This window comes from Sceloporus occidentalis, unplaced genomic scaffold, assembly GCF_023333645.1.
Source record: "Sceloporus occidentalis isolate IW3139 unplaced genomic scaffold, rSceOcc1.0.p SCAF_1, whole genome shotgun sequence".
Classification (NCBI taxonomy): Eukaryota; Metazoa; Chordata; class Lepidosauria; order Squamata; family Phrynosomatidae; genus Sceloporus; species Sceloporus occidentalis.
Genome location: NW_028316981.1, coordinates 23,157,567 through 23,183,709, shown reverse-complemented (window position 1 = coordinate 23,183,709; position 26,143 = coordinate 23,157,567). Strand labels below are relative to the sequence as shown.

The following is a 26,143-nucleotide window of genomic DNA, read 5'->3' as shown; positions in this document are numbered from 1 at the left end:
CTTGCATTTCCTTCCTTCCTCCTTGACTTTCCTTCCTTCCTTCCTTCCTTCCTTCCTTCCTTCCTTCCTTCCAGGGCTCTTCCTCCCTCCCTTGCCTGCCTGGGTCCCTGCTCTGCCACCAGAGGCCTAGGTCGGGGCCTCCCTCTGGCCCTCTCCCTCTCCCTCTCCTCCTCAGGACACAGGAGGAGGAAGGGGGAGGCCTCCCAGTCCCAGAAGCCCTCGCTTCCTGCTCTTCCTGGGACCACGTGGGAGGGAGGAGGGAGACCTTGAGCCTCGCTTCCTGTGGAGGCCGACCCGAGCGGGAACTGCGCCGCCCAGAGTGGATCCCTTCCTCCTCCTCGGGATCTCTCTCCCCACCGAGACCGGGCCCCGTGAGTGGAAGCAGGGGAGGAGGGAGCAAGGGAGGCCCAGGGCTGGGATCATGGGGGAAGGAAGGAAGGAAGGAAGGGGGACAAGGAGGAGGAGGAGGAGGACAAGAAAGTAGCCCTTTTGTGATCCTCCCGGGCGGGCCTGAATCAGGGAGGCATTTCCCTTCCAGAAGAGGTGTCAACTGTTGTTGATCATTTGGATCTTGTGGAAGATCCTAAAAAGTACCCCCCACTTATGCTCCCTCACTGGGCACAAAGTCCCAAAACATTATGTAACATGGTGGCTGCAGTCAATAGGAAATGCCCTTTCTTTCCCTCTGAAGATGGCGGGGGGGGGTCTTGGGGGGTCACCCCATCGCCATTTTGACAACATTATTATTAGTAGTAGTAGTAGTAGTATTTATTTATTTATTTACTTATTTATTACCCTCCTCTCCTCGTGGGTCTAATAATTATTTATAATAATAATTTATTTCTGACTCTCATCTCTTCAAGGATCTAATATTTATTGATTACTCATTAAATTATTAATCAATCAATTATTTAATTATTATTTATTAAATATTTATTTATTATTTATTAAATATTAAATACTAATTTATTGATTATTCATTAAATATTTATTTATTTATTGCCCTTCTCTCCTCATGGTTCTAAAAATAATTGTTTGTTTATTTCCCTCCTCTGCTCATGGATCCAGGCAGGGAACAACAACAGACCCCAAACCTAACAACATCAGCTAAAACACACACATCAGTCCCAAAGAAGAAACAAAGACGTGGAAACATGGAAACAATCCACATTTAAAATTCATCATTTAAGATTTACAGTGTTAAAACTTGATCCCCATTCCCCCCCTCCCCCAGTTGTTTTTCAGACCCTGAGACACTAGGCCTCCCTATGTAGGCCTCCCACTGGCCAAAAATAGGCTGCACCTCCCTTACCCAAAATGCTTGAGACCAGAAGAGTTTTGGGATTTCATACTTGAGACCAGAAGCATTTTGGATTTCGTGCTTGGGACCAAAAGCATTTCGGATTTCATGCTTGGGACCAGAAGCATTTTGGATTTCGTGCTTGGGACCAAAAGCATTTTGGATTTCATGCTTGGGACCGGAAGCATTTTGGATTTCGTGTTTTGAATTTTGGAGTTTTTTGGATTTTGGAATATTTGCATACACCTAACAAGACTTCTTGGAGATGGAACCCAAGTCTAAACATGAAATTCCTGTGTGTTCTGTCTACACAGTATGCGTATCGCCTGAAGGTAATGGTATACACAATATTTTAAATAATTTTGTGCATGAAACAAAGTTTGGGTACATTGAACCCTCAGAAAGAAAAGGTGTCACTATCTCAGCCACTCATGTGGATGATTTGCGATTTTGGAACATCTTGGATTTGGGGATTCTGAATAAAGGAGACCACCCCTTTTACAGCCAGATCAGAGCTGTGACAACCGCACGCCGCAGCTCCAATCTGGCCGTTGCAGGGTGCCAAAAGCGGCTCCTTTTTGTGACCTACAAAGGTTGTGATAGCTGCGGCGCTGCAGCTTTATGGTACTCCTTCAGCGCTGCATCATGGGGGGGAGTCAGGGTGTGCATCATGAGGGAGAGAAATTAGAAATGGGCGAGACAGGAGACGGGGAAAAAGAGGGGGCATGACCTGTTTTGTATCCTCCGCTCCTGGAAATGAATATAATCCATGCAAGGGTAGGGCAGTAAAATAAGTGGCAATGCTATCCTTGCTATGAGAGGGATGATTGGAGGCAGCTAGATTTCCATGTCCCCAATCCATAATATATGGATGTGAGTATAATCTCTTAAAATTGACAGGTAACTCTGATGGGCCTCAAAGGAGCCCTGATTTGCGCTATTTCCCATCACTCCATGAGCTCATGTTTTTTTCTTTTGTTTACCTGTGAAACAATAAAAAACAAAGCCCCATGAATCAGTAAGAAGCCAGAAAATGTAATAATTCCCATTTCAATTCTAGTGTGTCCAATGCTTTTTCTGACGTTTCACCATTTGACAAATTGTTGGATATCCTTGAGTGTTCAAAAGTTGCCCAGCATCTAATTCTAGATCTAAACCAATGCTAGAAGTTGTGCTGTTCTAGTAGTTTGAGGCTGCTTTAGCTGCCATGCCTGCACCCTCAGGAATGCTAGGATATGTAGTTTGTTTAGGGATTTTAACTTCTCTTCTACAAAGCTTTGGTCAAGCTACAGTAGTAGAGCTCTCTGGCAAAAAATATCAGCGATCTCACTAAACTACAAAGAATTGATAACAATTTGCTCTGGGTTTTTTTAACCACAGACACTAAAAAGCACTTTGTAGGACTTTTTTCATGCTTTCTTGCAGTTTCTTTAAAAAAAATCAGTCAATGCCAAAGGGATAGCCTTGGTAGTCTAATGCAATAAAAACTGTAAAGTCCTGTGACAACTTGAAAAATATTATGAGCATTTGAATTTCCTTTCTCTGGTATTTCAAAATCTGAAATATTACCACCACCACCACCCCACACAAAAAAACCTTTTTTCATATGTGGCTGAAATAGTGACACCTTTGCTTTCTGTCAGCTCAATGTACACAAACTTTGTTTGTTGCACAAAATTATTAAAAATATTGTAGTTGGCCTTCCATATCCACAGATCCCTTATCCATGGATTCAACCATCCACAGCTTGAATGAATATATATATATATATATATATATATATATATATATTCCAAAAAGCAAACCTTGATTTTGCCATTTTATATAAGGGATGCCATTTTAATGCATGATTCTATTTAGTGGGACCTTAACTTCCATCTATTTTGAAATGCACGGGGGGTTCTGGCACCAAACCCTAATGGATACCAAGGGCCCACCGTATGTATAAAATTACCTTCGGGCTATGTGTATAAGGTGTGTAAAGGTAAAGGTAGTCCCTTGACATGAATGTTTAATCATAGTTGATTGCAGGGGGGCAGTGCTCATGTCCATTTCTAAGCCAAAGAGCCAGTGTTGTGCAAGGACTGCTCTGGTGGTCATGCGGCCAACATGACTGCACTGAATGCTGTTACCTTCCCACTCAAGTGGTACCTGAATATCTAATTACTTTTGCATGCTTTCAAACTGCTAGGCTGGCACAAACTGGGACTAGTGACAGGAGCTCATCCCATCATGCAGCACTCAGGCCTGGAACTGCCAACCTTCTGATCTTCCAATCATCAGAATTGGCATCTTAACCACTAAGCCACCGCATCCCTTTTATAAGGTGCATATTAAACATAAAATAATTTTGTTCTTAGACTTGGATCCCATCTCCAAGATGTAAATACAGATATTCCAAACATTCAAATATAGGTATTCCAAAATCCAAAAACAATCCAAAATACAAAATGCTTTTGGTCCCAAGCATTTTGGATAAGGAAGACTTAACCTGTAGCTCACTTCATCAGACATATACAGTGGATTCTTAGTACAGTATTGGCAGGCTGGCGAGATGCGGATTTGACTGCCTGTGGATCACCATGGCCCATATTATTCAATGGAGATTTATGCATGCAGATGTGCTGATGTGTCCAAGTACACCTCTCTGTCACTGAATAATATGGAGCTCAACTGTCTGCTTTTTTGCCATCCATGGGTGTGGTGGGAGACTGGAACCAGTTCCCCATAGATAGGAAGGGTCCATTGTAGAGTAGTATATAGAACTTCAGGGATACATACAGTACACATAGCTCTCCAGAGTTCTAATTATGCAGAATTTGAGGTATATCTCAAATCCCCCTGATGGGGAATTAAATGCAGAAAGTACTTTATGCATTCTTTATAGAGTAAACAGGCTAATCTCGTCACAAATGAATAAATGAATCCAAATAAGACATTAAAAAATGGCAGGATTGAGAAACCACAGTGAGGTTGTATCAGCCTCCTAGTACACCGGCCTTAAAGTGGCCATTGTGGAGCAACAAAACTTCAAAGAGAGTTGTGTGAGAGAAAGAGACTGCTGATTTAACAATTCCTTAAGAAGTTCCAACTTTTCACTAATTACAGTCCACCCTTGCCATACGCAGGGGATCCGTACCGGAGGGCCCCCCCACATAAGGCAGATTTTGCATATGCTGGAGTCCCGTTCATTTACATAGCACTGCGCTTCCGTCCCTTGCCACTCGCCGTCCACATAAGTTGAAAACCACTTACAGTGAGGGCACATATGGTGAGGGCGGACTGTATATGAATCAAGACAATGCTTTCTAATTTGCAGATGATGATTCCCATTTTAAAAAAATGGGAATCAAAGTTGAGAATTTGAATCTAGATTTCTCCATATGCTCACCTTCTAATGCTCTTTCTGCAACTGCAATAGCCAGTTTTCAGTCTTGATTACCTTTACTGGAGTTCACTAGCCCTGAAAAAGCAAACAAAAAGAGAGAGAGAAGAAGCTCAAAATTGAAAGTAGCTTCCAATCTACTTTCAGTTTCATTTTGTGGGTGTGACATTTCGTGGAGATTTGAGAACTATGATCCATATCTGACTAAAACTGCCCCTTCTGTACATTTCCGGAAACAGAAAAATGTTCTTTACTTCAGGCAAAGAAATATTCTTTACTCCAGGCAAAGCACAAGACTTCAAATAGGGCACAAGGGCTTCTTGTAGCCCACAGGGTGCTCTCTGCTCACCCCTTTTCTAGGGAATTTAAGAAGACAGTTTTAAGGATATTTGATCATTTCGCAGCATACATGGGGTGGGAGTTGAGCCAGTGAGGACGTAATAACTCATAGGTTACTTCTGTTCCAGCTTATAATGAAGGATGGGAAAAAATAACCTATTCACCAGCAAGGACATAGTCACATCAGAATAACCCAGGAAATGATATTTCCCAATTCCCATTGCAAAAAAGTAGAGGGAGTGAACAGCAGCCAAGTAGAAGTTGGTCTGAAAGGCTCCTTTCCGTGAGCAAACAAAGAGAAACATGCAATAAATATAGAGTCTCAAGTGCAAAAACATCTGTTCTATATCTATTGCACTTTTCCTAGTCATGACAATATTTTGGGGAAGTTGAGAAGTTGCGTGTCCAGAGGAGGGCGCTCAAAATGGTGGCAGTCCTGGAAACCATGCCTTGTGAGAAGAGACTTAGGGAGCTGGGGATGTTTAGCCTGGAGAAGAGACAGTTCAGAGATGATATAATAGCCCTGTATAAATATTTGAAGGGGTGTTGTATTGAGGATGGAGCAAGCTTATTTTCTGCTGCTCCAGAGAATAGGACACAGAGCAATGGATGCAATCTATAGGAAAAGAGATTTCACCTAAACATTAGGAGAAACTTCCTGACAGTAAGAGCTGTTCAACAGTGGGACACACTTCCTTGGAGAGCAGTGGGGTCTCCTTCTTTGGAGGTTTTTAAACAGAGGCTGGATGACCATCTGTTGGGGGTGCTTTGATTGTGAGTTCCTGCATGGCAGGAGGTTGGACTGGATGGCCCTTGTGGTCTCTTCCAGTTCTATGATTCTATGTTGGGATTTCTCCTTGGATAAGAACAACAACAAAGAGCTCTCCCATACACTTGAACAAATATCTTGAACCAGGGCTCTATAGTCTGGAGGCCACTTGGTTGGGCTATGTAGCCTTTGGTGTTCATACAGGTATGAACTACAGTCTGGAAACTATCCAGCTATCAAACTGGATCCCCTGGTGAAAGAGATATGCTATCTAAAAATGAATATTCAACCTCTCATGGTACCTTTTGTGGCTTTCCATTCCAATTTCCCCTTTGAGGTACCTAGTTTTGTAGTGTGAGATTTTTCCTGGAATGCTTTTAAAAACAAACTGAAATACTTTATAAAACTGATTTTTTAAATTACTTTTTAGGACCTTTCTTCTTCTTTCTTTTACAGTTATAGAAGAAACCTATCATTGACAGAAATAAGGATAAATATTCCATCTGGGAGGAAAGCTTTTTCATGGAAGTCTTGTCAAAACCTAGAGTCTTTAGGCTACAGAAGCAGTATCCATGCCCTGACTGTGGGAAGAATTTCAAGCGCAATTCGCACCTTGTTCGTCATAAGAGATTGCACACTGGAGAGAAACCCTACAAATGTCCTGAGTGTGGGAAAAACTTCCGACAAAGCACTGATGTCACCACACATCGGAGAATCCACACAGGGGAAACACCCTATCGCTGCAACGATTGTGGGAAAAGCTTCCGCTACAGGACGGGCCTCGTGAAGCATCAGAAGTGCCATGAGGAAGAGAAAACCTATAATTGCCGGGAATGTGGGAAAAGCTTCAGCAGCGATTTGGTTTCAAACACTTGCCATGTCAATGGAGAGTCCTATAAATGTGCTGACTGTGATAAAAACACAAAGAGCTCAGATCTTCTTGTACATGTAGCCATCTCTGCGACAGAAGAACCATATGAATGCTCTGACTGCGGCAAAAGCTTCAGCAGCAGCTTTCAGCTTATTAGACACAGAAGCCTGCAAAACAGTGAGGAAATTCTATATTACTGGTTGAACAGAAAATATTGTTTCATAGCCTGCTGTTGTTGTGCAGGGTTGGGGTTCGTACCCATGAATGTTTAACTCAGGCCTAGTCTACATTGGGGCGGAGCTTTGAAGAATTACGTCTTTGGACGGCCACTCCCAGAATCCCTTGTCCAACATGGCCCCTGGCCATACTTGCTGAGGAATTCTGGGAGTGTGTATTCCAAGAGGGGTGGGGCTAGAACCAAAAGTGGGTGGAGTTAGGGAAGTAGTTTATTCCATTTTTCAATTTACAGTGAAGGGGGAAAAAGACTTCTGTATTCAGATATTTTCCTTCCCCTATTTATACAGTACAGAGTTACTTCCACTGCTTTGTAGTTGCAGGAGAGAGCAGGACAAAGCAAATTACATCAATATCCTGGAAGGAGACTGTGGGAAATGGGCATAGCTTGGATGTCTGGAATGAGATGCTTAGTGGCCTCTATTTGGCTATGGGTCAAAAGTTTCACAGCTTGGGCACAGGTGGATGTTTTAGTGGGGAATGAGCCTGATTCTGTATAAACACCAAGTGTGAAAACCGATCCCTGACTGAAAGGGCAGTAGGGCACAGTCTAGCCAATCTTAAGTTGCTCATCTGATCTTGGTTGTTCTCCCCTCTTTTCCCTACCTGGCACTTTGAAACAGGATTTCTTCTTCCTAATGCTAATGCTCTCTTCAGCCTGGACTCAGGAGAGGAGCCTTTGCAGTCAGATCACCAGAGTGCAGAAGAAAAAGAGAACCCAGGAAACGTTTGTGAAGGTGAGGGAGCAGCAGAGCCAGGTCTGGGAGAAAAACAGGATGAAAAGAGGAGGGAGCAAGTACAGAGGTACAGAAGAGGGAGGTTCCTTCTGTTTTGTTTCTGGTGGAAAAGTGAGCCACCAAGGGAGCTCTGTTGGCTTTAAAGCTAAGAAGGAATTGGAATCTTTCACTTGAGTGTCTTTTCCCATGGCTCTGAATACCTCTTTTATTTCTCCTTAGTCCATGGTCATCTGTATATTCCTCATTCTACAATATTTTAATTGAAATGTATGCACATTCAATGATATTTTGGAGTGTATTCAGAGCATATAATTTGGCTGTTTTGGATGCAGAATTTGGAGTGGTTTTTCACATACAAAGCTTGTGAATTAAAAGCTTTAACCCAAAATATAGAGCTTAAGTGATACATTTTCATGTCATTTTTTTACATTTATATTCTGATTTTCCTTCAGTGAGCTCAAAATTCCTGGTACAGTGGTATCAGTTGGGGCTTGGTTCCAGGACCTGCCATGGATACCAAAATCTATGGATGCTCAAGTCCCATTAAATAAATGGCATAGTAAAATAGTGTCCCTTATAAAATAGTAAAATCTAGGCTTGCTTTTTGGAATTTAAAAAAAAATTCAGTACATGGATTATTGAATCTGTAGGTGCAGAATCCATGGATACGGAGGGCCATTTGTGCTCTTTCTCTACACTTTATTCTTTAAATGCCCAGTGAGATAGGATGAGGCTGGTAATGTGTGAGTGATCAAATGTCACTCAGTAAATCTTATGGTTCAGTGGATATTAGAACCTATATCTCCCATGTCACTGTCCAACATCTTAACCATGATGCTACAATCTCAGTGACTGACATAGTCCATACAGAACAGGAGGACATACCAGTCATATTGTCTTAAACTACTGAAAGTTTTCAAGAGGGAGACAGAATTGACTTGTTCCCCCATAATATTGCTTTTTTTGGTCACTGCTTATGCCAGCTGAAGGATGCTGGGTGTTTCATTCCAAAAAGTAACTTTTCCAAGCTCTGCCATAAAAACATGTGACTAGAAATGTGATCATTACTTTACCTAGTTATAACTTGTCTTCTCTTGGTCTTCTCATCTGTTTTGTGCTTCTGCTCTAGTTTGTGAGTGCATCCTGGCAACAGAACATGAAGAGGAGGAGAATTCGTGTCCTGCAAGATTGCACCGGACATTATTGGGAAGACTCCATTGCCTTGATTCACGAAGGCTCAATTTTGAAAAGTCTCGGAAACAGGCAGAAATGACTGAAAGTGAATCCCCTGAAGATAAGGAAACTGATCCAGTCTTCTACCTCTCGGAGGAAAATTACGTGTGCTGCATTTGTGGGAATAGCTTTCAGTGTGATTCTGAGCTCACCACACATGAACAGATCCATACGGGAGGGGAGCCTTTCCAGTGCAGCATCTGTCAGAAAAGCTTCCACGACAGGCCAGAAGTGAGTGAACACCAGGAAGGTCACTCTGAAGAGAAACCCTTTAAATGCCTTGACTGTGGTAAAAGTTTCCACCATCAGTTGGCCTTCATTAGACATCAGCGGCTTCATCCCAGGGTGCTCACCTGCAAGCCAGGTCATATGTATTTTGCAGTCCTGCCACCACACCACTCAGAAGTGAACATTGAGGTCAGAACTGAGACACCTGAAACTCTTGGCTACAATTGTAAGCAAAAAGTAAGTTTCTAGTTGTATGTGGGTGGAACTGAAAGTGACTGAGCAGTGCCTAGTGAAATCTTAAAAATCCAGGGAAGGACAAGGCTGGCCCTGATGTTCAGCTGAGGAGACAACCAACTTAGGTATCAGGAAAGGCCACCAAACTATTTAGTGTGTGGTTCCTGTATTTTGATTACTAGTGTGGAAGAAAGGAGGAACTTGTGGGATTTTATGACTCTTATGTTAAAGTAATATGATACTTTAGTTACAGTGTACACTGAGTTGAGTAAGGACACCATGTACTGCTCCAGCCCAGGCATACTTCACCCAAAGATAGGGAGGGATAGGTTCGGGATGGGCAATTGCTGGCTTTCAGGGACTGTGTTGGTCTCCTGTGGTACCTTGAAATGCTGCATTCCCTCCTCCCTTTTAAAAAAAAAATCCCCCTTCCACTCAAATGCCCCCGTACACCCATTAGCAAGAATGCGGGGGGGAGGCATTTTTGCCATGGTTTGGGAGCCTCCGTGGGCTGTTTTAAGCCTATGAGAGGTCTCCTCTGAATCGGAAGTACACCAAAACCCAACATGAACATCTCTCCTGGGCTTAAAATAGCCTGGGCAGTGGCAGAATTGCTATTTATTGCTTGTTGTGCCTTTAAGGCATGAGGGGCATTTTTAGTACAGTTGGCCCTCTCTATCCGAGTGCTTACCATCTGTGGATTTGAGGATCTGTGGACAGCAAGCTCCATTGTACCAAATGGCAGTGCTTGTATGTGGCTGCACTTGCACATATGTTGCACTGCCATTAGGCACAACAGGACTTGAAGTCCTGTGTTCTTTTGTATCTGTGGATTTTTCATACCACGTGGATACAAAGGTTTGACTGAAAGAAAGTTTCCATGGGGGCTAAAAAGGCTTTAGGATCTGCACACAGTACAACCCCCCCCCCTCCATATCCACCAGACAGGTAACCACAGTGTTACTTGACTGTATCTGGGCAAAAAAGGTCTTATCTAGGTATCCAGAAAGTAGTCATAGACTGTATGTATGTGGCCCATGTCTTGTGTGTTGCCAAGCCCAGGTTTAGACAAATTTGTATTGAAGTGGATGCTATTTTGCACAGATGTACATGGTAGAAATTGAGGCTATCCCCATCCTATTTCCTTCCCAAGTAGATGAAGACCTGTCAGGGAGTCAAGATTGTTAGTTCATCTGGCATATTGCTGGGATCAATGCTGATCTATTTATTTATTTTTTAAAAAAATGATCTAGGCAGGAAGCTAGGAGGGCAAGGATTAGACTCAGCTCCAACTAAAGCAAAGCATTCTTAACTCTTGTTGCGCCGGTGCTAAATGTCTTCTTGCTCCACAGGATCCCAATTCTCTTTGGACCATGGAACTGGTACAAGGAACACAAATATATTGGGCTCCCCCATAGGAGGTAAGGGTGTTTCTTTTAGGTTTTCCCAGGATGGACTAAGTTCTCACTATTTGCCACTCTAGGGGATGGTTCCTTTTTTATGGTAAGAGTTAAGGTGCAGTACTTACACTGATACATGAATAAGTCAACCCAAGTTTTTTGGCCAATATTTTTGACTAAAATTTCTAAACTTATACATGAGTGTATACAGTACTCATCTTGACTACTAACGAAATTTCAGACTTAACTTGCTCAAAGGGCTATTCATTTGTCTTTTTAACAGCCCAGGGTATCTTGCAGCATGACATTTCAGATGTGTTGGATTTTCTTCCTCCTTGGGTGCAGGCTGACTGAAGGACCACATTCTCCCAGATGAGGCTACATAGATTTTGAGTACTTTGGGGAAAGCCCTGCTCTTCATTCTGCTGTCTTCAGAGACGTGTTTGGTGGAGGATAAGGGAGGGCATTCTCAGTATCTGGACCCAGGTTCTAGAACTCCCTTATAAAGGAAATCTTATTCTTCATGTTGTCTGGCACCCCAATATTTCCCAGCTTAATATGAATATGTCTCAGCTTAGGTGTTCCTTCAACTCACATACCTTTTGCATGGTAAAGAAATCAGATGGATTTGTGTATCCATGGGGAAGAATCCATTTGCTCCTCACAAAATTACCAATGGAATGAAGGCAACTTGGCACAAAAATCAGATATTTGCAAGGCTTGGGATACCTTTTGGAAGAAAAAATTGACAAAAAATGACGTGGACATTTTTAAAAGGCGTACACCTCTTTCCCCCTTTCTGTGTTGTTGACGTTCCAACTTCATCATGGGAATCATTCCCCCAACTCCTTTGAGACCTCAGCTTTATTTCCAATCTCAGAGGGGGATTTCTGCTCCTTCCCCTGGCTGTTAGGATCTTGTCTCTAGATTCACAGAATTACTGTCAAAGGCAATCTATGCACAGCCAAAAATGCACGTAAACCCATTTGATTAATAGTGTAATCCTACACATGAGAAGTGATGGCCCTTCAGATATTATTGGTCTGAGTGCAGAAATAATGGGAGCTGGAGTCCAAAATCTTCTGCAGGGGCACAGATTATGTAATTGTCTTATATGTAACTACCCTATAGTCTGCTTGGACTTACTCGAGGTGAGTGTGTAGAGGATTGGAACTTTAGAGGATTAATGTTATTAAAGTGCATATATTTAATTTAGAAGAATTTTAATACTATTATAGTTGGAGAAAGAAGAGCAATAGACAGCGCACACTAAAAGATGAAGCACCTTTTTTACCATGTTCTGGAATAATGTTAAACCATAAAACTGATATACAAGGAAGACATCTTGTATTTTTAATTTGAACCTGAGTAGGGAAGTAAATTCTTTTAAATAAGATTTTTTTTGGCAACCATGTGTCTGTTTGTAGAATTTAGTGCTGATGCTTTGTCCTGTATTTTGCCGTCTCAGTCATTTGTAGGTGTTCTTGTGCTCCTACAGGTGACAAAGTTGTGTGGGTTTTGGAAGAAAAAAAGTTCAATGCTTTCAGAAAAAAAGGAGAAGAAGAAAAGTTCAGTGCTTTCAAGAAAAAAAAGAGTGCTATTGAAGAGATACCAAGAAATCATGTTCCAATATCTGCAACAGAAAAAAAAATGCAAGAGAGGCCTTACAGGCAATGGAGCTCTTCAAACTTCATATTGTTTTGCAGAAGGGAGTCTGTCTTCAGCACTTTCCAGAGATTTCTTTGATACTTGTGTCCTAGCTTAGAAACCATATGATCAAGAAAAAACACACTAGCTCCACATGGTTGAGAATGTTTCAAGCAATGTTCTCACTTCATCGCACATCACAGATTCCACATTCGTGAGAAGGAGCCAACAGATAATATGGACATCTTTATACCAAACAGAGGAATCCCTAGAAGGGCAGACCCAACCATTTCACCACCTCCCTCAGGATAAGCTGTGAAGGATCATCAGTTCTGATGAGATTCTCCAGGTTACTTTTACCATTGAGTTACTTTCTTCCAGTGTGCAAGCCCTAGCTTATATCAGAGAAGCCATGCTAGCGGGGGAATCTGGAGATAGGGAAAAAATGTGTTATTACTTTATATTGCTGAATCATGTATTAATTTTTTTGTAATCTGTCTTTAACCTCACATCATTGGACTGCACTACAAATGAGGACATCAAATTTTGTTTTAAAAATTAATAATATTTTCCCTCCCAAGAATTTTAAGTCAGTTTTCAAAAGTATCCAAAGTTTGGCATTTGTATGCCAAATTTGATTTTGAATATAGTCTTATTGCTGCTACATTTAGTTCTGATTTAGACCCCTCCCCAACTATTCTTATGGCAAAAAAAAATCTCCTAATAGGCTAGAGTAGAAATGATTAAAATATGTAGAGTACAACAAATGTGTTTAGGTACTGTTGTGCAAAAATAATTGAAATTGTCCATATAATTCTGTTACTCCTCCATTTGCAGCATTTACTCCAAAATATGTACCCCAAAGGCCATTTGTGATCCATGGACTCTCCAAAGCATTTTTAAAATTGAGAAAAATTAGATAGATAGATAGATAGATAGATAGATAGATAGATAGTCTCCCTGGTAGCTACCACAGGGTACTGCTCTCATAGAATCAGAGTAGGAAGAGACCACAGGGGCCATCCAGTCTAACCCCCTGCCATGCAGGAATAAACAGTACACAAGCTTTGAACTGAAACAAATCCCCAATGGCACATTGATTTACATGTGGCCTGCAAGACTCCTGTGAAAAGGAAGGGGCAGAAGTAGCTGTTAGACCCTCTGTGACTATCCCTCTCCTCTCATATACAGAAGGACTATAGTTTACTAGTAGAATCATAGAATCGTAGAGATGGAAGAAACCTCAAGGGCCATCTAGTCCAACCCCCTGCTGTGCAGGAAGACACAATCATAGTATGCCCCAACAGATGGCCATCCAGCCTCTGTTTAAAGACCTCCAAAGAAGGAGACTCCACCACACTCCAAGGGAGTGTGTTCCACTATCAAACAGCTTTTACTGTTAGGAAGTTCCTCCTAATGTTGAGCTGGAATCTCTTTTCCTGTAGCTTGCATCCATTGTTCCATGTCCTGTTCTCTGGAGCAGCAGAAAACAAGCTTGCTCCATCTTCGACATGACAACCCTTCGGATACTCGGGGGCTATCATATAATCTTTTAACCTTCTCTCCTCCAGGCTAAACATACCCAGTTCTCTAAGTCTCACTATGGTTTCCAGACCCTTCACCACTGTGGTCACCCTCCTTTGGACATGCTCCACCTTGTCAACATCCTTTTTGAATTTTGCCCAGTATTGGGCACAGTATTCCAGGTGAGGCCTGACCAAAGTCAGATAGAGTGGTACTAAACACACCTGCACAAGATCTCAGGTTCAGGGCTGGGAAAGACTCTGGAAAACTACTGTTGCAAGTCAGGCTAGGTGGAAGATTATAACAAGAGCCCTGCAGGTTCAGACCAAAGGCCTGTCTGGCCCTGCATTCTGTTCCTACCATCACCAATAGATGCCTTTGAGAAGCCAGCATAAGCAGGCCATGAGTATAGTAGACCTTAGCAATTGATTCTTAGAGGCATACTGTTTCTGATACCAGAAATAATACATAATCATTATGTCTAATAGCCATAGGAGTAGGATGAGTGCTGGCCTCATCCTTCATGAGCCATAGACAGAACTAGCTGGGCCAGTGCTTTGACTCAGTATAAAAACAGCTTCCTGCATTCAGAAGGAACAGAAGCCTTCATATACTCTCATCCAGTACTTGTTCTTGTCCTGGGCTATTGTACAAGACTACCCTGTACTCTGAGAGAATTAACCTATCTGGGAAGAAGTGACTGCTATTTGCATCTAGGAGAGCTTAGAAATGTACTATGTAAATTTCATTTGGCATACAATTACCATGTTTGGATTATGAAGAGGTCAGTTTATTCATATAGTGATGGCAAATCAAATTTGCTTTATTAAATTTTCTTTGTTTTGTTACAAATGGAGCCACAAAAGCTTGAACCTCTACGAACCTGTTTTCTTTTGCCAGTTTATTAAGAGCAAGCCAAATATAATAAAAACAATTACCATAGGTTTGGAAAACAGAGAGAATGATGTGCTCTCCTCTAGTGTTTTATAGTGTCAAGCAGACACAAAGCGCTCATTCTCATAAAAAGAACTGAGAGAAGGAAACCTAGACTATGAATTGCAGTTATCAGATTCTTTACATTCTCTTACATAAATGTCTACCAATTGCTTAGTTTTTATAAATAATTTTGGGGGAGTAAACATACGTTGTTGTTAACTGCCATCAAATTGACCTAGACTTACGGCAACCCTATGAATGAGAGACCTCATGCTGTCATCAACAGCTCTGCTCGGGTCTTGCAGATTTAGGGCTGTGGGTCCTTGATTTATTCTATCCATCTGGAATGTGGTCTTCCTCTTCTGCTGTTTTCTAACTTACCAAGCAAAACTGTCTTTTCTAGGGAATCATGTCTTCTCACGGTATAACAGTCTGTTTATTTGTTCTATATTTGTCTTTTTAACAGTCCACAGTATTCATACAACTCAGCCCAGAGTTCCTTTGGCTCCCAGTCAATTATCCTTATAATAGTGCAAATATATTTTTCATATTATCTTTAAATTTTATTAGTATGTTCTTCAGGTTGTATTTCTGTATGATGGTTGGTTTAGTGTTCTTTAGCTTTACTCTAATTTTTTGTGTTAGTAGTTCATGATCTGTGCCACAGTCTGCTTCTGGCCTTCTTTTTGCAGAGACAATGGAATTTCTCCATTTTCTGCTTCTAATTGCAGTGAGTCTGCCTACATCGGCAGGCTAGCAATCTGCACATTCGATTACCAGAGATCATCATGCCCCATATTCACTGGCTGTGTATGCCTGTGGAGGTGCAGATGCACGTGTGCCAACACCCGTTGTATAACATGCGACATGACCTGTCCACTTTTCCCCCACCCGCAGGGCCTCCAGAACCAAATCCCCGTAGATTGGAAGGGCCCATTGTACAGTATATGGGCCATCAGGTGATGTCCATGTGTACTGTTGCTTCATGGGTTGCCTGAAGAATGTGTTTGTGGTGAACATTCTGTTGGCCTTGCAGAATTCAATCTGTCATTCTCCTGCTTCATTTTTTGATCCTAGCTCAAATATTCCTACAATCTTTGATTCTGTTCTGTTTCCTATTTTGCATTCCAGTCACCAGTGAGTAACAAGAAGTTTTGTTTTAGTTTGTGATCAGTTTCTTCTTCTTCAGCCTCTGTAGTTGGAGCATAATCTTGAATTAAGGTTATTGATAGGTTTTCCCTGAAGTCTTATTGACATGATTCAGTCAATGAGATATATTTGCATTATATCTTTGACTGCTTTTGCTACACCTCCCCTCACTATTAACGCTACCCCATTTCTTTTTTATCTTAATTTCCTGAGCAAAACATTGCATAATTATGTGACTCAAAATGTCCCATTCCTATCCCTGTTGGCTCACTTACCCCAAGTACTGCAGTGTTTATACTTGCCATTTCTTTTTTTACTATGTCTAGCTTCCCCTGATTCATGCTTCTCACATTCCATCTTCCTGTTACTTATATATGTTACGCAGCTTCAGACTTACCTTTCACCTCAGACCATACTAGCAGTTAAACTTCTGTTTGATTTGAGTCCAGTTGCATCCTAGCCACAGTGCTACTCATATTTGTCCTTTGCTCTTCCTCAGTAATTCATTGACTGCATTCTGACCTGAAAGGCTCTGCCAGCTGCAATAGCTTCTTACTTCACAGGGACAAGCAGATCTCCTCTGAACAAATTTGGCTGAGAAAACACCATAGGAAAACCGTTCATGGTAACCATAAGCCAGGAATGATTTGAAAGCACACAATAATAAGAAAAATTAACATTTTTCTTAAACATTTTATTCATCATTCTAACAGAAATATTCTATGTTGTTGTTGTTAACCGTAGGCAGGTCAACTTCAACATTGGCGACCCTATGAATGTGAGATCTCCGAGTCACCCTGTCATCAACAGCCCTGCTCAGTTTTTAAATACACAGGACTGTGATTTGACTGACTGAATCTATCCACCTGTAGTGGGGTCATCACTTCCCATGATATGTCCAAAGTATGATAATCTTGGTTTAGTCATCCTGGCTTCTAAGGAGAGTTCAGGCTTTCTTTTAGGACCCATTTATTTGTCTTTTTGGTAGTGCAGGGTATGAGCAGAACTCTCCTCCAGCACCACATTTCAAATGAGTTGATTTTCTTCCTAGCATCTATCTTCACTGTCCAGTTTTCACAGCCATGGACAATCCTGGCTTTGTTATTCAATGATACAGTGCTTACGCTGAAAGCTGCATGATGAAAGAAACAATGGTGCACGCGCTGTCCCACGCGTCATGCACGAGCCCCATTATATTCAATGGGGCTTGAGCATACGTGCTATTTGCCTTATGTGGGGGGGAACCGGAACAGATCCCCTGTGTAAGGCAAGGGCGCACTGTATAACATTATGAAATCTATTCATTTTATTTTCAGTTCTCCTTCTAAAGCTGTGTTAAAAATGGGGGAAAGATACATTTTCCTGATTTCCTCTCTAGTTTTTTTCTGGGTCTTCACATCTCTCCAAGGGCTGCCTATTGGGTTAGAGCAGTGATAGCGAACCTTTTATGGACTAAAAGGCCTTCTAGCACAGGTGTTGCTGGGGGGGCGGGACATCTGATGGGGGCTTCTGGGACAGGATTCCCCCCCACCCCCCGTTGCCACCACAGGGTTAGACCAAGTACATTAATGCAGCAGCAGTACATTCAGAATAGGGGTGGACAACTGCAGAGAGTTCAGGGGTCACTTTTCTGCCACCTTCACAAAGATTGCCAGTAAAAAAAAGGGAACACCACAAGTTTTGGTTTAAATACTAAACAGCACAAGGGATCCTGCCATCTATTTAAAAAATGAATTGCCACTCCTGGAGGCTTCTAGGAGAGGCAATGCAATTCCATAAGTGTGCCCAATGGAGTGAAGGGATAGAGGATCACAAATGCAGACTGATGTTAGAGGGAATGGAGATTAAATGAAATGGGCAATGGTGCTGGTGGGGGGGGGGGGTGAACAACCCATGTGTGCAGAAACAAAAACTTGTTGACTGTTGAAAGATGTAAAGGAAAGATTCTTGTATTATATAGAAGTTGCTGGCTTTTGCAGTCATGTTTTGTTTCTGAAGGATAACCAGAGATAGTAAAGGCTCCTCCCTTTTCAATTTCATGCAAATCAATAAAAACAATGCTGAACTACTTAGTTTGGTTACATTTTACTTGCTTGGCTTGCTTTCTGAACCTAACGTGAACTATACAATTCTTAGGCAAGGAGAGACTTGTATGGCTAGATACTGTCCACCCTTTTGAAAAAGAAAGGAGACTGTTAACATTCTCCACCACCCCCCAAAAAAAAAAACCCTGAAAGAGCAACATACGTGAAAGATGGTAAATGTGGAAGGAAAAATAGTGACAAGAAAGGCAGGTGGCCTTAAGGCACATATTACTTGTTCTGTTAGTTATGTTCACATTGACTTCAACCCATGGTGATCTCATGAATGAGGGATCTCCAAGTTACACCATCCTGAGCGATCTTGATCAGATCTTACAGACTGTGTCTCCCTGGTTTCTAGGGAGAGTTCAGGCATGATTTGCTCTAGGACCCGTATATTTGTCTTTTTGGCAGTTCAAGGTATTATATTTATTATATTGTATTATATAACCTCTAGTACCACAGCTTAAATTAGGTGATTTCATAATAATAATAATAATAATAATAATAAATTTATTTGTATACTGCCCCTCTGAGAACAATCGGGGCAGCTAACAAAATTAAAAATACACAATATATAAAATCCCTGGTACCCTCCCCTCCTTAAAAAAGTATTAAATCCAATGCAATATTTAAAAAACAGGACAAAAACAACAACAACAACAAACAAACATACAAGTTAAAAACTGACCAGAAGGTCAACAACATCACACCAGCAAACAATCAGTGGGAGCAGCAGTATCTTTCCCAGACATTTTCTAAGGCTGGGTTCTCTATTCTGGGAAGGCCTGTCGGAAGAGATCCGTCTTAACAGCCTTTTTAAAGTTGTCTAAGGATGTAAGTAGACGGATCTCATCCGGCAGGCCGTTCCACAGTCTAGCTTTCTTCACACACAATTTAGATAACTTTATAGGAGATGATGAAGACTTTGAAATAGTTCAAGACTTGTCATGCCTTGGCTCAGTCATTAATCAGAATGGAGATGGTGCTCATGAAATCAGAAAACTTGGAAGGGCAGCTATGAAGAAACCGGATAAGATTCTGAAATGTATAGACAGTACGACACCTCTACTCAGGATTGATGTCACCTGTGTCGGGGCGGGGGGGCTCTATAAGCATCTGAGAGTTCTCCAGTGCAACTCTGTGGTTAACTTCCAGCAGAAATATAACGTCTACCATTATCCACCATTATGGTGTGTTTAGGGCAGTGGTTCCAAACCTGTGCTCCAAGGATGGGCTCTGCATGCACTTCTCAGGTGCTCTGCGGCCGCTCCATGAAAATGAAAGAAATAAAAATTGAATGAAATTAAAAAATAAGAATACAGTCATCCCTCTGTGCGCACTTTGAATCCGTGCCCCTCGCTTACTTGTGACGGGCAAACAGAGGGACTTAAAATGGGGGGCACGCCACCATTCAAGCCAGGAGGGCTTGAACACTGGCGGATTTCTGTTTTCACGGGTGGGTCCGGACGCATCCACCACAAAAACAGATGGGTGACTGTATATTCTTATATATATACCTAAACACTGTTAACTTTTAAGACATAGGGCAGGCCTTTTATGGGCTCTGCCATAGAAATAAGGGCTCCGTGAGTCAAAAAGGTTGGGAACTCTTGGTTTAGGGTATGTGTCTACTCAGTAGAGCTCACTCTCAAGTCAGTGCATACAGTAGAATTTATGAGTTACTCTGGACTACAATGCCCAGAATCCCCCAACCAGAAAGGATTCAGGACGTACCTTCAGCCTCAGTGGCCCTAGTTGCTGGAAGGGAAGATGGCGGGGGGAAAGAGAGAGGAGAGGGAACTATTTGCATGGAGATGTACTAAAAGAAATGACAGTACTTGCCCATAGGGAAACCATGCTTGCCCAGAGGAAACATAGGGGAATACTTGCCCATAGGGAATCATTGGGAAAAACTAGTCCACAGGGAAACATAGGAGTATACTTGCCATAGGGAAATATAGAGGAATACTTGCCCATAGGGAAACATAGGGGAATACTTGCTCATAGAAAAACATTGGGGAATACTTCCCATAGGGAAATATAGGAGAATACTTGCCTGTAGGGAAACAGGGAAATACTCTCCCATAGGGAAATATAGGAGAACACACTCTCAGCCGCAAGGGAAGGGAATGGCAAACCTCCTCTGAACAAATCTTGCCAAGTACCCCCCATGACAGGTTCACCTTAGGGTTGCCATAAGTCAGAAACAACTTGAAGGCACACACAGAAGTATGCATTTATATCAGTGTTTTTGCTTTTATTTTATAGTGCCCTACATTTTTCTTGAATGGCCTACATTTTCGAGCACAATACAAGGTGTTGGTTATTACCTATAAAGCCCTACATGGCTTGGGTCCGAGTTACTTGAGGGATCGCATATCCCCATATAATCCGCCCCGCACACTCAGAACAACCGGGAAGAACTTGCTAGAAATTCCATCATCTAAATATGCTACTACATCCCAGAGGGCCTTCTCAGTAGCGGCCCCAAAAATCTGGAACAGTCTTCCCGAGGAACTCCGCCTGATCATCCCCCTGGAAACATTCAAAAAGAGGCTAAAAACTTTCCTCTTCTGTCAAGCCTTCCCCTCTGGAAAATGAACTAATGTACTTTGATTCCATCAACTTTCTGCCTCACCCTTTCGAATGATTGTTTTAGATTTGTATATTGTATATTGTGTTATTTTATTATGTGTTTGTAACTGGTTTTAAATTTTGTGTACACTGCTTTGATCTTCTGGAAAAGCGGTATAAAAATAAATTATTATTATTATTATTATTATTATTATTATTATTATTATTATTACATTTGCATTGCCTTGTCCTCCTTTGAAGTTATAACACTGGTCACCCTGCCATAGAATAGCGTAAGTCCCACTTACCTGTTAAACTGGGTTTTGAACCGAATCTATGATTTGGTTCAGCCCTGAACATGGTTCCCACTATCTTTGCACCGGAACAAGACTAGTGCCAGAGAGGCCATGGGAAGGCCCAGGCAAAGAGGCCAGGCTGCATGGCAGAGAAGGCCAGGCTGTGCAGCAGAGAGGCCTGGGGGATGGAGGAGGCAGGCCGGGAAGAAGGCTGGCGATGGAGGGAGGCATGGCTGGGGTTTAGAGAACGGAGAAAAGTCACTACCAGTGGGAACCAAAGTGGATTCGAATCTGATTCAAATCCGCCTGGTTCCCACTTGGGCTGAATGGATTAATTTCTAAATAAATTGATTCAGCCCAAAAAAACCCCATTTTACCAGCATTTTTTAGATGTGGGTTAAATGGGTAAAAACTATGCCCCCCCCCCTTTCCAAATCACTTCAGTGATTCAAGTTAAGTGGGAACTATGGTGGTTTAAACCAAATCATTTGGAATCACAATCCGGCTTAAACCACAGTGGGAACAAGTTGCTAGTCCAATACTCAAACCACTGCACCATGAAGGCTCAGCATCTCACAAAATGACAGATCCCAGGTTTCTATAATATGGAGCCATGGCAGTTAAAGTGATGCCAAACTGCATTAATTCTGCAGTGCGGATGAAGCCTCTGTTAGGTGAAATAATGGGTTACCTAGTTAGGATGGAGATAATCCACCTGTATTACATTTTTTCCTTTGGCATACACTGTTAAATTGCCGATCTGGCACAGTCAGGAGGAACCTGCAGCCCTCCAAATATTGCTAGGCAACAGGTCCCATCATTCCACCAGTGCTACTTTGTCTGGGGTTTATGGGTGTTGTCCAGCAACACCGGGAGATCACTCACCTTCCCAGCCCTGGAATGGAGAAAGGAGATAGTGGTTATAATTCCACCACACTACAGAATTCATGCAATTTTACACCGCTTTAACTGTCACAACACCATCTTATGGAATCCTGGGATTGGGAGCTTGTTGTGGCACCAAAGCTTTCTGGCAAAGAAGGCTAATATGTAAAAGAAAGCTGGGAATGCCAGTTTTAAGACTGGAAGAAAACTTTTCATTTAAGCCTATTCATAGCAGAGATGGGGAAACTTACTATTTTAGACTTCAGTCACTGGCCATGCTAGTGTATTCTGAGCATAGTGGTTTAACAGTAACAGAAACTTTTCCCATCCCTAGGTCATACCTACAAGACTATGATCAGGTCACTGCCCTTTCAGCAGCAGTCCTTTTACTAGAGCCATTATGGTAAGGAATGCTGGGGTGTGTAGTCCAACAATACTTTGGGGTCTGCGTGATACCAGTCTCTAGTCTAGTGAATTGGCTAGTTCTGCCAAGAGTTAAATGACTAAATTATATGCAAGATGTTTTTTTATGTTTATTGAACCATAAATGTTATCACAGTAGTTCTTTGGGCTCACTCTTCCATTCCTATTTTTTCCATAGCATTTCCTTTGATACTGTTAATAAAGCGTAGAGGTCCCTAGATCAAAATTTCTCTAGGTTGTGAGTTGTATGACTGACCATCTTGGAAAATCACTATGTTTTAATCGCTGCATGTTTATCAGTAGTAGAGATGGGAAAGCGTAATAACACTGGCCTACTTTGCTAAGTTGTTGTTAAGCATTACTGAGATTGGGGCTGAAATTGGCTTTGCCTGAGTGTAAGCCCCAGTTATGTTAGTGCACCTGCTTTTCCTAAGGTGTGTAAGGAAGTATCCAGTGGCAACGCACAGGGTTTTGCTAGGCTGTAGTGTACAACTGCTGTCATATGGTTTTGGGCACAGCTCTGCATTCTTCTCCACCAAACAGCCACAAGGATGTCCTTGCACCATTGCCCAATTGGTTGCTTTCACCTTCTATCCCCCTTTTGCTGTTGCAGTCCTAGACCTCTCTATAAGTATGCTGAACAGTAGGAAAATGTGCTTATTATATGTTACTTAGCATTTCTTTCTTTCCCTGGCATATAATATGATCTCAGCCTAGATTCTGTCTTTCCTTTCAGCCACTGAAAAGAAAATGAAGGCAGCTCCTGAGAGGAAAACTGCTAAATTGCATAAGACAATGGCAAGAATATCCCAAAGGCCCTGTTTCCATTAGAAGGAGCACCTGGAAACCAACAAAGACCAGAAAGACAAAACAACAAATGCTCTGAATCCAAGAGACAGAAATCTACCTCTTCTCTAGGAGGCTCCAAGGAAACATCAAAGTGGCAAGTTTGACGAAAGAAGCAGATGTCAGAGAAGCAACATGCATGTCTTGAGTATGGGAAAGTGTTCAATAGAACTTCATCCTTCAATGCTCATCAGAAAATCTACACAGGTGAGAAACCCTACAAATGTTCAGAGTGTGGGAAAATTTTAGCAAGAGCTCACACCTAATTGCTCATCGAAGAATCCACACAGGTGAAAGATCCTACACCTGTTTGACTTGTGGGAAAACCTTCAAACCTCTTCACATATTATTACCCACCAGAGGACCCACACAAGTGCCTGGAGTGTGAGAAAAAATTCCACTATAGCTCCAATCTCATCCGCCACCAAATTGACCATGCAGGAGAAAAACCCTACCAATGCTCTGCCTGTGGAAAATGCTTCAATCGGAGTTCCAATCTCCTTATATGCCAGATACTACATATGTGAGAGACCCTATAAGTCTGTGGAATGTGGGAGAAGCTTCAGCTACAGCTCAGGCCTCATCAGGCACCAAAGAGTACACACATCTCAGAAACCTTATAAATGCCCTGACTGTAGGGAAGGTTTCCATGTGAACACAAGTTTCCTTACACACCAGAGAATACCCACAGGAGAGAAACACTATTAATGTTCAGTATGTGGGCAAAGGTTTAGATGGATTTCACATCTGAACAGACATCAGAAGATTCACACAACAGAGAAACCTGTGTAAGTGGTCTACGTCAGAGGTGAATCAAAGAATCATAGAGTTGGAAGAGACCATAAGGGCCATCCAATCCAACTCCCTGCCATGCAGGAAATCTCAATCAACGCATCCCCAACAGATGGCCATCCAGCCTCTGCTTAAAGACCTCTAAGAAAGGAGACTCCACCACTCTCCGAGGAAAGAGTGTGTTCCACTGTCGAACAGCCCTTACTGTCAGGAAGTTCCTCCTAATGTTGAGCTGGAATCTCTTTTCCTGGAGCTGGCATCCATTGCTCTGGGTCCTAGTCTCTGGAGCAGCAGAAAACAAGCTTGTTCCCTCCTCAATATGACATCCCTTCAAGTATTTAAACAGGGCTATCATATCACCTCTTAACCTTCTCTTCTCCAGGCTAAACATCCCCAGCTCGCAAAGTTGTTCCTCATAGGGCATGGTTTCCAGACCTTTCACCATTTTAGTCACCCTTCTTTGGACACACTCCAGTTTCTCAACATCCTTTTAAAATTGTGGTGTCCATGAAGACTATGTGGCCCTATACCACTCTAATGAGCCTTAACCGTTATAAACAATGCTTAGGGGTGATGAAAGTTGCAGTCCAGCAGTATCACATTCCTGCTCTAAATACTGGAAAAATATATTTTTGGTGTTCAGATTTTAAACTGGAACTTAATTTTATTGGTATAGTCTTGCACATTCTTCTCTATTACGCCTTCTTTTTATCTTTTACCTAATTTTAGATTGAAAGCAATTTTTCACTAAGGCTTGGTTCTTTTTGTTCTTTTGTCAAAAACAAAACCAACAAGACAACTGGCACTTGCTGCTAAACATATTTTTTTCAGAGCTTGGAAAATATATTTTTTATGGACCACGACTCCCAGACCTGATTCTGTGAGTTTTAATCAAAAAGTAATTTTCTTGAGCCTTGTTTTTTTTCTGGTGGTACAAGAAGCAAGCTCCATTCAGTTTTCCTAGCTCTGACCAATGGATGGGGCCAAGCTGGTCTCTCATCTTCCTATGATATTCAGCACAGTTGAGTCTCCCTTATCCAGAATTCCAAAATCCAAAATATTCCAAAATCTAAAATTGTCTACATGGGTGGCTGAGATAGTGACACCTTTGTTTTTAATGGTTCAGTGTATTCAAACTGTTTCATGCACAAAATTATTCAAAATATTGTGTATCAAATTACCTTTAGGTTATGTGTATAAGGTGTATACAAAACATAAATTAATTTCTTGTTTTGACTTGGGTCCCATCTCCAAGATATCTCATTATGTATATGCAAGCATTCCAAAATTCAAAAACTTCCAAGATCCAAAAAAACGTCAGGTCCCAAGCATTTTGGATAAGAGAGACTCAGTCTGTATTGGCAACTTCCACAATGGTAGTTTTGTTACTAATCTTGCTGCAAAAAAGTCAAGAGTGTTGTACCACCATAAAAACTAACAAAGGAATGTTATATAGCAATAGCAAGTACATTTTATACTGCTTATCAGTGCATTTAAGCACTCCCTTAGCAGTTTACAAAATGTAAGCCAATTGCCCCCAACAAGCTGGGTACTCATTTTAGCAACCTATGGAAGGATGCAAGGCTGAGTCAACCCTGGAGTCCTATCTGGGATCGAACTCACAACCTTGCGGTTTGTGAGTGAGTGGCTGCAGTACAGGCATTTAACATACAGTCCATTTGCTTCTCCACAAGAGCTCCTCTCTTGCAATCCAATCTGTCTCCCATCTAAATGCATCTGAGGAAGTAGACTGAAGTCTACGGAGTTTATCACACCGGGCCTGATTTCAACATTAGAGATTAAAGTGCATTTAAAGCGTCCCGCAGATGATGTGAAAGTGGCGAGTAATTTGCACAAATTATTGTCACACGCAATTGTGCAAATAAAGTGATATTGAAAATGCATTGTCGCTGAAATCTTGAAAGTAAAAAGATGTGCATTAATGCTTCTTTGTGACCTCTTTAATGGTGGGTTTTGTGCGATGTCGTGTGAAATCGTTACACATAATTACGCAATTTGTGCTCCAGTGTCTCTCTGTATACTGATTCTGCAGACTAAGACAACTATATCTTTTAATTCTACTGCAGTAGTGCATAATCTTTACTATATAGATAAAATATTTAATTTGTTTAATTATTTATTAATGGTTCTTTTAATAATTTATAATTTAATTGTAGTTTATTATTACTGATGGGTTAGGGAGGGGTAGGGTTATAATGTTATTCTATATGACATTGTATTGATATTGTATTTTATT

The 26,143-nt window shown here is 41.6% G+C and overlaps 1 protein-coding gene across 4 annotated transcripts; it reads left to right on the top strand.

Annotated features, from left to right (window-relative positions):
* The first annotated feature begins 251 nt into the window (after positions 1–251).
* On the top strand, positions 252–24,149 carry LOC149321184 (uncharacterized). 4 transcript variants are annotated; one of them, XM_089516930.1, is made up of 6 exons: positions 252–371; positions 6,250–6,841; positions 7,522–7,635; positions 8,765–9,333; positions 10,683–10,751; positions 22,985–24,149. In XM_089516930.1, the coding sequence occupies exons 2-5, from the start codon at positions 6,316–6,318 to the stop codon at positions 10,746–10,748; spliced, it is 1,275 nt and encodes a 424-aa protein (XP_089373056.1). In that variant the 5' UTR covers positions 252–371; positions 6,250–6,315; the 3' UTR covers positions 10,749–10,751; positions 22,985–24,149. The 4 variants fall into 4 exon arrangements, with proteins under 4 accessions (XP_089373056.1, XP_089373047.1, XP_089373060.1 ...); XM_089516921.1 differs by lacking the exon at positions 22,985–24,149 and adding an exon at positions 12,229–12,307; XM_089516934.1 differs by lacking the exon at positions 22,985–24,149 and adding an exon at positions 11,014–12,217.
* The last annotated feature ends 1,994 nt before the right edge of the window (positions 24,150–26,143 follow it).